Below are 12,532 nucleotides of genomic sequence, written 5' to 3'. Positions count from 1 at the left end.
AGAGTGATATCATCCCAGATATAGACAGAGAGAGAGAGAGCGAATCAGCGTTCCCGTATCACTAATCAACGATGTTCACTTTCAGCTTTCTCGTATAGGCCGCGTGACAGGGTTAGGTCCCGTATAGCGTTCCATGTGTTCAATGCGTGTCAATGGTGCAAATGTGTGATAGTGATACGTATAGGTGACAACACAAAATGACACTTGGTGCGATAATCATAGTAGCAGCAGCCGTAGCCGTAGTCACGCAGAAGGAAACGAGTAGCTCAGCTTAGTGCACTGCGTTAGTCGTGCAAAACATTTACGCACAACGACGTTAGCGATCGTTGGTTGAGTGGCTGTGCGTTGGGTGATTTTCAGCGGTGTCCGGTCCTCCGTTCGTCAGGATATTGTGGTACCGATTGCGGTATCCGTGGTTATATCTTCAATCAAACCAGCCGGCGATTGGCGTGCTACGATCAAACCTCCCCATTTGTATTGTCCCCATACATATATTGTCTGTGCTTTGTGTGTTTGTGAGCATCCGCGTGGGTGTGTGTGCGTGTGTCTGTGTGTGTGTGTCTCTAGTGAAAGCACGCACAAGTTGTGGAGAACGGTAGAGATTCGTATTCGATCCGCCCGTCAGGTGCTGCCACCATCACAACGGACCATCCGAGGGGAGCCGGCTTCGATCCCGTGTTCAGCATGTTGACCGACATGAGCCCATCGGCCGGGGCACAGTTCTACAGCACCCAGATACCGGCCATGGGCATGAACATCACCAACATTACGACCCACATGCAGAAACCAACGGTAAGTCGCCCGTCCGAGGAAGCGTGTTTACAGGCGGAGCAGCCGATTCTTCAAGGTTCTCTAAACCTCCAGAGTCCTCAGCATCGAAGATGCCCCCCTATATCGCGAAGGTGTCATCTTCGTGTTGCTTTGTCCTGCGAAGAGCTTCCCACTTACTTATCCAAAAAAGACATCAACCTCTAACGACTTCCTGCCCACACAAAGTGACTTCGGTGTCACACACGCACCGAGAGTCATCAGCGCTCGTATCGCTCGACACCATCAGCTCGCGCTGCCTGTCAACAACTTCCCTAACGATAGACCGGTGCACCCGATAAGCCGGTCACAGTCACCGGGCAAGGTCGTCCGGCGTACGAAACTCCCGCTTTCGTGGGGCCGCCCTTTTGTTCTAAGCCCGCCGTGGCCCTAGTCCTTGCTACGCAACCCGGTAAGTCGGTGCGCGTTTAAAAATATATCAAACCATCATTAGCCGATCGGATCGGTTGGATAAGACGAGCGCGAAACATAGACGTGTAAGCACACTCGCGCCCCTGGGAAACGCACGAGGTTCGGCTGATGGTCTCGTTTTCCGTTTTTCGTTGGGTAAACACATTAGCCATATTAGCTGTCATCCCACGATGACACTATCGCACCGACACGATCAGCTTGTAAATGAGGTTGTAAGCGATAACGAGGGGAATCGAAATCGAATTTCTAATCCCGCCTAGCCACTGTTTCGGCGCTTGTGCCGATTAAATTCTAGCCTCTTGGACGCTGCTTAAAAACCACCAACAAGAGTCTTGGGAACATCTGAAAACGAAACCCGCGACTCGTACCAAAGAAAAAAGAAAACGGAGACGCAAAGAACCGAGGAACAAAGTTCTATTCATCATTGTACCGTCAGCCTAAAGCAGCACAAAGCAACAGAACACACCATTTTCCGAACGGTGCGCCGTTCGTTTGCCCGGTAATTGAAATAATTACCGAAAGGAAATCTAGAGCACAACACACAGTGCGAAGGCAGCATCAAACGCAACGAGCTAGGCAAATTGTCATCGTTCACACAATTACTTCGAGGCGTTTTTTTGATCTACATTTTCTTCATGTTCTCCCGGGGCAGCGTGTGTTAAAGAGTCCGGGCTTGTTCTAGCGGCTTATCGGGCCTCAAATCCTGCAAAAGTCCCTCTTGACCTGCATTGCTATTTTGTTGTTGTTGCTTTTCTTGGTTTTGTTTTCATTTCACCACAGCACTGTTACCACCGGTTTATCGGAGGGTGATCGGGATTTTGGTGCAAAGAGGATTTTCGTTCTTAGGTGTGTATCGGGGATTGACGAGATTAGCTGAATGTTATGTTTCTTACTTTCGGGTTGCTGTTTTTGTTTTGCTGCTCGGTCCGTACTGTACGATAAGCGCAATGCTCGAGTGCACTTCGACCTTCGGGTACGATCACCCGCTGACGTCCGACGCAGCAGGACGTGCAGAACGTGTTGTCCTATTTTTTTTTGTTGCTTCCATTTGTGTCATACCCGTCTGGCGACGTGTCCTCGGTGTGGCTACAATGTGCAAATCCCTTAACAACGAAGAGAGCAACCCCTGAAAGCCGGGAGCGATTTTTTTTTTTCGTTCCTGGAAAGCTACGGGCAAAGCTAATCTATTTAGTGCGAAGTGGTTGGGAATCTGGGAAGTCAAAAGGTGTACAAGGGAGCGAGGAGGGGGGGGGGGGGGAGAGAAAAGGTGAAAATGAGCTGGCAAAATAGCAACAACGGTGCACTGATTTAGAGCGCAAACAGTTAAATCCTTAGAAAAGTGACGTTGGTAAGAAAGTCCAGCACATTGCGAAGATCGCTTGGATGGATGAAGCTGTAGTAGTTCTAACGCGCACTTGTTAGTTCATCGGAATAGAGCGATCGGTAAGTGAAGCGCTTAGTACACCGTAGGTAATGGTATGTAATCTCGGGTGTTGAAGCATCTCAAAACCTTTTCCATCGTGCTCTAATGCTCTTTCTAATGCCTAAAATGTCAAAATCACACTCCATTGCGGCACACTAATGTGACAACACTCCACGACACGCTCTCTCTTCTGATCTTTTTAATGGCATTACTGACAGCGCGCTCCTTAACATTTCATGCATATCTCTGTGGTTAAATAAAACGTTTCTTTTACATCTTCATCCTATGCACCACTCTCTCTCTGTTGTCGGTTTCCTCACCAATCACAAGCAAACCCGGTGCCGCGGATCACTTTTTGGCTTGTGCAAATCCGGCAAAAGGTTACTTCTCTACTCCCTCCGAGGACCTTCTCCGCACCATCCCTCTCCAAATCGTAAGACAAATTGTTTTCCCGCCGGCATTCTTTTTGAATGCTGGAATGGAATAAATTCTACAGTAACTATGTGGCATACCAGTAACAGACCGAACAAAACAAAAAAAAAAACCAACGCCGACTGGCAAAAGCCCATATCTCATCTTGCCGCGGTCCCAGGGTGAATTTATTCAATCTGCGCGAGCATTTTCCTCAGCCCCCTTGTCCCATCTCCATGCCGGTGAATGCTAAATGTCGCTAAAAATATGCCTCACGCTGGGTGCACCCCGGCGGGCTACGTTCCCGGGCCGTGTTTTCCTCGGCCGCCCTCCCGGTGTGTCGCCATGATCCTAGAACACGACGCGGTTATTGTGGTAACGCGTTAACGGCGTTAAGCAAAATAATCAAACACCGAACCCGGCTCTTCTTGGGCCGTCTTTTGGCAAAGCTAGCAAGAGAAAGAGACTGGACCAAAAAAAAAAAAAAGAAGCCAAAAAGGGCATCATAAAACCGCGCGCACGGCAGGGCCTGACAGTCTGAAGTCGGTGGATGGTTTGAGTTTTTTGGCGGCGTGTGTACCGCGAGCCGACGGTATTTTGGTTGAATACTTCATCCGTGGCTTTTTTTTTTTGGGGTGAGTTTCGACGCTCGGCAGCATCTTTCAGGTCTCGGGCGAGGATTCTGGCTGAAACGCAATCCTCACAGTGGTTCGCTACCGCACAGCCACCGCGCCTGTGGAATGGAATGTTTTGCATGTGTTTCATTGACAAATTGATACGACCGAAACATCGACACCGCTGGCGGAGTCGGATGGATGGATGGATTGCTCCGGATTGCGTTTGCTATTTTGCTGGTGGAATAAATTTAGCACACCGTGCAGCTGCGAGTCAAAATCTCGCACCGTCTTAATCGCTGTAATTTAAATCCATTTTCGGTGATTGGAGGAGCTATCTCGTTAAAATAGATTGCCGATCGGCAATCGTGTAAAGGAATTTTGCAAACAATTAGAGATTGAAGACATTTTTCATTTAGACGTTTACGAGTCTTAGTAATGTGTTATAGTATTATGAATAAGACTTTCCGATTGGATTTTTGATATTTGGAAATTTTTAAGTGACTCGTATGACTTCACGATATCTACTGTCAAGTTTTTTGGTCGTGAAGTTCATTTTAGGTTCATTACTTGGGTTCATTCTGGAGGACCTTATCGACCTTATCTGCTGCATGTCTAGCTTCTGAAGCTATAAACTATTTTAACCATAATAACCATTCTAAAAATCAAACAACAAATATTGATACGCAGCAGTTCATAATAAATTAAATTAACTTAAATCACTTAAAATAACTAAGGGCGAGATATTTTATTGAAATTTCTGTACCTAAAGAAACTTTTTAGGCAACTGAATGGTAGCTTCAGAGCCTTACCATAATTCCAGAGCTTCCACAAACGAATAAGTCTAAAAAAGACTCAGCTTGGCAAGTTCTACAGATCACTCAAAATGCATTCTCAACAACACCAATTGATTCTCCTCTGCGTGAGTCTCCTCTTTCTTTGTGGCATTATAAAGTACTCGTAGCTAGGATATTGCAAGGTCGTACCAGACCAGAGCTGCTTTCAGGCAGCGTGAGTCTTTGGATATCATCAACCATGACAGTGGATTTTAACACTTTTCTTCAACTAGTTTAAGTCGTTTGTAAATGCTATTTGTGACAAATGAATATCAAAAACAAATGCTCGAGCTTCTAAATACTTCCATCTGGATTGGCTTAACCGACCTGCTTTGCTAGGTTTTATGGCTTACTTCTTCTTCTTCTTTGGCCTTAGGACCTCTTATAAGTCATGCCTGTCATTTCTGGCTTACTAGACTTAATGATACCACGTAGTTGGGATAGTCAGTCCTTACTACGGGAGAACAGTCTAAATGGGACTTGAACTCCGGTCCTGCCGTATGAAGACCGGCACCGTTGTCGCAAACACCAGCAAGCCGCCTTATTGCTTGCTAGATTTCTTAATTATTATAATCTACACAGATATTATAGTCCGGACCATTATAGTCCACACTTCAGGGCATTGGTCGTGGAATGTGGAATGGAAGTTTAATTACAGCCAAATACAGAAATCAGAATGCAGAGATATTCAAAAGTCAAATGTACGATCACAGCTAAGAGCTGATTGACAGAATTTTTGATAACTAGGACCAAGATTCGCCAACCCTTCTAGAACTCACAACACTCGATCCTGCTATTTCTTTCTAATCTCAAACTATTTTGAAGTATAAAAAGTCTTCTAAGCTGGAGCACTTGCTCTAGAATATTCGCGCATCTCCATAACCACAAATACCCCCGTAAAGGCCACGTGTTGAACCGTAACCACATACCGCGATCCAATCGGCACCCACACTCAAACACCTGAAGAGTCCACCCCATCGAAACCCATGGTCACGGGCATTGCAAATCAGAATAAAATTTTTAAAAACGGGCGCCCCATTTCCAATTCCATCGCACTTCGACCAACTCCGGTGGCATCACATCACCGCCGCCTAATCGTTGTGACCTAAGCGATCAAGCGAACGCGCGAAACAAGTATCGGTGTTCCATAATGCATGCGTTGCTCGGGTACAGCAGCTGCCGCTGAAATCAACATGCACTCCCGGCCCGGTCCGAGCTTCTTCGGCAAACAAACAACGTCGGACTAAATCAGCTGCATTGATTTGGTCGCTTGACTTTCGACGGCTCCCCCGCACACACGCGGCCAGCGCACGTTGGTTGCGGGAAATATGAGTTTATAGAAATCAAATGAAATCACCATAGAAAGGATAATAACGTCTCCGTTCGAGGGCTGCATGCGATTTGAATTTGAAATGACAGTCGGTGACCTGGACGGTTCTAGAATGTTTCGCTTGGAGCGGATGTTTTTTTTTTTTTTTTGGGGGGGCGAAGTTTCTCGTACTTTCCAAGGTCTGGGGACAAGCTCGAATAATCAGCAGCTCGCCTTGACGAGCAGATTTTGGCGGACGTACCAAGTGCATCCACACCTGACCAGGGTTTGGTGAGCAGAAGCTCTGGGCCCTTGGGTCCAACGCTTCTCCAGATGACCCAGTGTAAAACTCAGGCCCAGAATTTGGTGACTAAGTCCTCCAAGGAAATCGTTTCGTCCAACATAACCTCAATCCCTTCGGGAGCTGTACCTCGAGAAGTTAAAGCTGCTTTAAAGTGTGACCGGTGATTTATTGTGTATTAATCGATTTGACGTGATGCGTTTACCCGACCGCGCACCAACAATGAACTTCACCAAGTGTACGAGCAACGCAATGCTTCCCGGCAATTCGTTTCGCCTACTTGAGAGTGCAGGGCAGAGGGTACGCAAAGCGTTCCCATTACCACAACGCGTGCAATGCGTGCGAATAAAAGGGTGTTCGACCACCTAGACAGGCGAGAGGATAGGTCGATAGAGGAATGCTCGTCTTTCTAAACGGAATAAAATAGAAAAAAACCTCCGAATCATCAACCCTCGGCGCGAAGAATGCGTGAAATCGGGTGGAAAATTTTAAACACCCAAAACCGAAAAAAAAATTAAACAAGAAAGACAGACAAGCAAAGAGAAGTGGCGCCGGCCGTAAACGCACACGGTCCGGTGTGGATTTTACCAATTTCACGGCTAATTATGATGCGCCACGGTACCGCGCTAGAGGAGACGGTTCGAACCCGGGTCCCCCTATCTAGCCTAAGGAAGCCGGGCATCTGTTTGAAGTGTACGTGAAATTTGGGAAATTTTACACCCGTAAAAAGGGCATCAATCCGGTCCCCCTCGGAGGGAGAAACCTGCTAATGGCTATGATTAATGGAACTATGGACCGTTCGGTACAGTTTTTCGCCAAAACGGGTGTGTGTATGCGGTGTGAAGGGTGCAGGGTACGGAAAGACGGATGGTTCTGCAGGACATCTGTAAAAGGCTGGGAAAACTGATGAAAATAGGAAGAGCGTTCGGTGGTGTGCTAATGGACATGAAGCGCTCTGGCAGCGTACAAACCGGCATTTTAAACCGTTCGAGTTTTGACAGCAAGGACAGTTGATGTACTTAATATGTATTCTAATGAATTGTTTACCATTTACTAGTATTGTTGAACACTTACCGTTGATCGTGCTAGAAGAAAAAAGTCATGGGATGAATTATGGGTTAATTAAATTGCTATAATTCATTTGCTATAATCTTACTGAAGTTCGAGTCGTAGTTCTATTTATACCATTTACTTCGCGAGTGGTAAACTAACATGTTATAATATTTTTTTTTATTCATAAAGAACGGCCTGGCCGTATTGCTAACATGTTTAATATTGCTATAAAATAAATTGGTTTATGATAGTGAATGAATGACAAGGAAAACTATGTATCTCCTAGTCAGGATTCTTGATTATTGCTCTTGAAGTGTCTCCGCGCTTAAAATGAAGTCATTTGGAAATAAAACAACCAGGTATAGATATATAGATTGCTCAGATTGATTTTGATATCCAAATCGCTCATAGTTTTAAACATGGAGGCATTTTTTTATGGCATAAAAGCCTCTGTAAGAACTCTCCGAAATACTTCCCTGTACTAGATGTCACAGCCTTTAGAAGCCTTGATTTTCTATGCCTCGATATGTCCCCTTTATAGGACAGGAAAGTAAGGTCTTCTTAACCCTCAGAACGCTCCAAATACAAAGTTTACACCTTAAATTAATACAACTTAAATTATCAAACTGATCGTTAGGTAGGTCGGATGCAATATCGTAGTTCACGGATAGTTACTCGCTAGAACGGTTTGGAATTCGTCTTTTTTGCAGTACTTTAACTTGTAGGATTCATCCGAGGATGCTATAAAAATTCTGGTTCCTTTGATAATGAACCTAAGTATATTTACTCTAGATGTGCTTCGAGAGGAAGAGTTTTGACACTTGGTCTAAGAGTTCCTAAGGATTTTCTAAGGCTTTAATCGCTTGGCGATCTTGGCCTGTTGCACAAGTGCTTGATAACTCTCATAGTCTAGCATTGCCGTCTACCAATTCGATATCCTAGTCTTTCAGCAGCACGCATAATTTCATCCCAGTTTTCGGCCTACGAAGCCCTTCCTGTGTCCATGTGAACTAACCTAAAAAGACTTGACGGGCTGGATATTCTGGTGGTTTTTCCATAACATGACTAGTCCAATAGGGCCCTGACGAGTCTAATTTGCCTTAAAAAGGGAGAATCACCGTCCGACTCTTAGAAACTCGTCTCTATAGTGGCTCCTTTATTGTCCTGACACACATACCAGTGGCGGATCAACCTAGGAGCAGAAGGAGCGGCCGCTCTGGGCCTTGTCGGTTAGAGTGGCCTCAACTGCCATTCCGCTCAGGGCCTTCAAATTATGACCTACCTACACATACGTAGCCAACAGTTTGAACATATTCCTCAGTATCCAATCCAATGTCCTACCTGTATTGCTAACAACTTTTATCAGATATAAAAAACGGGTATTCTCTTCAAAGTTAGGTACTTAAAACAATTTCAAAAACACAACAATCGAATCGCCAACTTAAGTTCTCAAGAAACCATCTCCTAATTCGATACGTGTCTTCGGCATCAGCTGTCATCTGTCACAAATTGGACACAACTAAGTAGCGAGTTATTTGTGACAGTAATGCTTGACATTTGTTTTATCACCATTGCCATTTTCACCTCGCCGCTGCAAATGTCACACCCTACACCTTCCCTTCTCCGCCCAGTCTCACACCTTCACGTGCTGGTGCTTCATTCTTCAACACTTTTCACCGAGCATTGCAGGCAAACCCTCCCTATCTCACCCCATTTAAACCCAACATTTGCTTGGCCGCGTCGTGTGAGGTGTTTCTGCTGGAGTTGCCCTTTTTATTCGCCCTCACAAGCCCCCGCTCCCCCGCTTTCCGCTCCTCCTCCATCTCCAGCACCCGTTGCAGTACCCCCCCGAGCGGTGGAGTGGTTACAATCAATTTGAATAAAATTCAAATCACGTATCACACGCTGTCCACGCTCTAGGGCGAGCACCGAAACTGAAATAATAATAAGTAAAAGTAAAGCGCAAGCTCAACGGCAAAGAAAGGAAGAAAACAAAAAAAAAGACAAGCAAGCTTCGCAAACAAGAAAAAAGCACACACACACACGCACGCGCGGGAAGGAAAAACTTGGCGCTCGGAAAACCGGTGCGGCCAGCCATTAATTATAAATTATTCACGATTTATTATTAATCCCATCCGTGCATCCGGGGGTCGGGCAGTGTGCAGTGTTTTTTTCTGTTTTTGTTGCTGCATGCTGCACCACATTACCTTTGCATGGTCTTGCGTTGCCCTTTACCTCCCCCCCTCCCCCCGCTCCCACCCTCTCTTACACCCCTTTTTTTCACCCACCCTTGAAGGAATGGCAAAGCTTTTCAACGCGCTGCGAGGTTTGGTGGGTTTGATTGCAAATTGGCCATCCCACCACCCACTTGGTGGGGTTGTCGCCTAAACCCCCAAGGGCGGCTCGCGCACTGTAGAAGCGCTCACCACATATACATAAACATAATCTTGTACGAAAGATCACGGTACGCGCGGGATACGGTCACAAATCGACGGCTCTCACACGGGCTCTGATTTATTATCTCTTTGCATCCCCCCCCTCCCCCCCAACCCTCTCTCCCTTACGGCCTCTTCCCATTCCCTTTATTTATGCTGCGTATTTTTTAATCCGATGCTTATCTAGCTCCATGCTGCGGGAGAACAAAACTCACCACAAGACAAACATAGTCCCGGGCCCTGCTAACGCGAAACGTTTTCGGGGTAGTTCGTTCGTTCCATATAACGCTCCATTCAGGAACGGACAGCGAGCAAACGATTGCACCAAACACAACAACAAAAAATCCTGCAGCCTGAACAGAACTGCACCATAATGCACCGAAACGATCATTCGACAGCGACTCGTCAAACGTTCGACATTCCTTTCTTGTGTGTGCGCGCGCGCGCCTCTTCTCGCATACTCTCACATAATTTATGCTGAAACTGTAGCCTCCCGCCCTTTCTACCTCCTCTTTTCATCACCCTCCTCTTTGCATCAAAAATCGGGGGAAGAAAAGAAAAAGTTTGCCGCCGGCTAGTGCATATCGGGGTGTTGCGAATGCAGCACGAATACAGATAGAAATTTACCCGTAACAAAAAATTCGACACGTACATAGTTAAAACTTGAAGCTAAGAGAAGACGAAAAAAAGCGAAAAGTAATAAAAAAAAACCCCCATAAACCACAATTGAAATTTTATGGAGCTAAGAAGCGGACAACGTCAACAGTGGATAATGGTAGGAAGAGATAGCATTTTCTCACTTCTTACGACCCAGCACCCAGCGTGAGGTCCGCTGCCGCTAGAGCAGTGACTGTTATAGTTGATTCGATTATCTGCTCTTGATTAGCGCACGACACCGAACTGTCAAAAGAGCACAGTTGGCGATGGCCGCCGCACACAAAAAAAAAGTGCAGCAAACGCGCACACGCATAACCAAGAACATGCAGCCAGCAAATGAGCGTTATCCCAGCAGGATGTCCGTTTTTGGGCTTCCGTTGAGTGGTGTAAACCGCACAGCTGGATCTCTCTCTATCGGGCTGCTGGGTGGCGCCGAGCGACCGACCGGGCAAGTAGCGACCAAGTTGCAAAAGTCAGTCCGTCAGCGCACGAGTGCATCCAGCTGTGTGCCCCTGCTGGCGTTGGGGTGATTTATATACGCTGCCTTCGGGTTCTGCAACTTCGCAACAAAGTTGCTTTATTTGTTTATGTGTTGTACCACGGTGCAGCGATGGAATTGGTTTTGCGTTTTGTCGGGAACGCGGGAACAGCGAAAGGCACAACACTGGCTGTGCTGCACACCGGGATATGAAACTGTCACCAAAAAGCTGTGAGCCGAATGTGTGAATCATTAGCGGGTAATGTATGGTCAGGGCGATGGTGTGGGGAGCACAGAATTGCTTACAGTGAGGGACATCAGAATAAGACTTGGGTTGGGAATTGTGGGTTTTGAGTTCGAGTCTCATGTTGGATGAATCAGAAATTTTCTGAATAGTATACTCTCCGTAAGTCCTTATACTCTTGATCTCTCTCAGCTGTTTACCAGCTCTTTGAGCTTTGGAAGATTACTTCAAGAAGACCTTGTGGAACAAGTTGTCTCGGGCTAGCAATGTTATTCGAAGGTCATTTCTATCAAGCTATAGTCGTCATCAAGTCTAGGAGGTCAGAAATTATAGGCTAGGATCTCTGGAAGTTGTGTAGTGGACAACTAGCTAAGGGTCTTAAATTTTGCATATTAGTTTGTGATTATCTAGAATTTATCGGACTCGTAAATGATCGGTTTCTAAGCTATTCTGGACTCGTCCAAAGGCACCAAAGTGAACTCCAAACAACTAGCTAAAGGTCTAAAACAATTCATTTTACTCTGTGAGTGTCCAGAATTTCCAGGACTCTTAAATGATGAGTTTTGGAGATATATCTTAAAGCCTAATCTGAACTTGTCTAAAGCCACTATACTGAACTACGAACCAGCAAAGGTTCTAGAATTTTTCATTTTGCTCTGTGTGTGTCCAGATTTCTCAAAATCCTACCTTCAAGTTTTTGAGCAATATCTAGCCTACTCTGAACTCGTCTAAAGGCGCCATAGTGAACACAAGACAACTAGCCGAGGACCTAAAATTTCGTGCTTCACTCTGTGAGTGTTCAGAATTTCTGGAACTCAAAATTTCAAGTTCTTGAGCTATATCTAGCCTATTAGGGGCTTGTCTAAAGGCTCCTATGCATGTATTCTGAAGATCCTCAGTAACTTCCTTCTTGATACTCTCGGTCATGTTTGCCTTGAGAAGTTAGACATTCAATATAGTTACTTTTTTGATGGAGTAAGTTCGTACTCAGAATTAGGAAATATATCACCCAAAACACCACAATATTCCTTTCGAAGTTATTTCGAAGTTTCAAAGTGCCACAGAAGCAGAGATCGTTCGAATGAAAAGATACTGGTGATGTTCTTTCCAAATTTTGGAGCAGCTATAACCTCATAGAACTATCGAAAGCTGTTTTATTCTTGTTTTGCCCTACAACCTTAAGAGATGTTGAGCCTGCAATTTCAGGCTCCCTTCACTTGGCTTACCCACGATACGAGAAGAGATATTCAAATCAGGTGTTAGAATCACAAATCGCCAGGTGATCTTATTCGATTGTCCTCCACTGTATAGCGTGCTTGGTCGCGTTTTCCTGTACGGAGGTTTCATTATTATGATTATCGCCATTTTTATTGCTGGAACTGCGATGAAGAAAAAACGAGCAATAGAAAACTGGGGTAAAATTAATTCTTACCCCATTTGTCAAAGGCGGGCGCGAAAGAGTGGTGCCTTAATTGCGATTGCGGGAAATCTGTTTCCTGAGTGTCTTGATTCCTGGAAGCCAAATGTCATTA

The 12,532-nt window shown here is 45.5% G+C and overlaps 1 protein-coding gene across 9 annotated transcripts in view; it reads left to right on the top strand.

Annotated features, from left to right (window-relative positions):
• LOC118507633 (transcription factor Sp9) overlaps positions 1–12,532 on the top strand; it is an 84,198-nt gene that overhangs the window by 56,684 nt on the left and 14,982 nt on the right. For 8 of the 9 annotated variants that reach the window (XM_036046382.1, XM_036046410.1, XM_036046393.1 and 5 more), the window contains exon 2: positions 86–792. The exons of the other annotated variant lie outside the window; for it this stretch is intronic. In XM_036046382.1, coding sequence (XP_035902275.1) covers positions 685–792 — 108 coding nt within the window. In that variant the 5' untranslated portion in view covers positions 86–684. The remainder of the gene's footprint in view (positions 1–85; positions 793–12,532) is intronic. 9 annotated transcript variants of the gene reach the window in all.

This window comes from Anopheles stephensi, chromosome X (genome assembly GCF_013141755.1).
Source record: "Anopheles stephensi strain Indian chromosome X, UCI_ANSTEP_V1.0, whole genome shotgun sequence".
NCBI lineage: Eukaryota > Metazoa > Arthropoda > Insecta > Diptera > Culicidae > Anopheles > Anopheles stephensi.
Note: the sequence above shows the minus strand (reverse complement) of the source record. Positions and strands in the feature narration are given on the sequence as shown.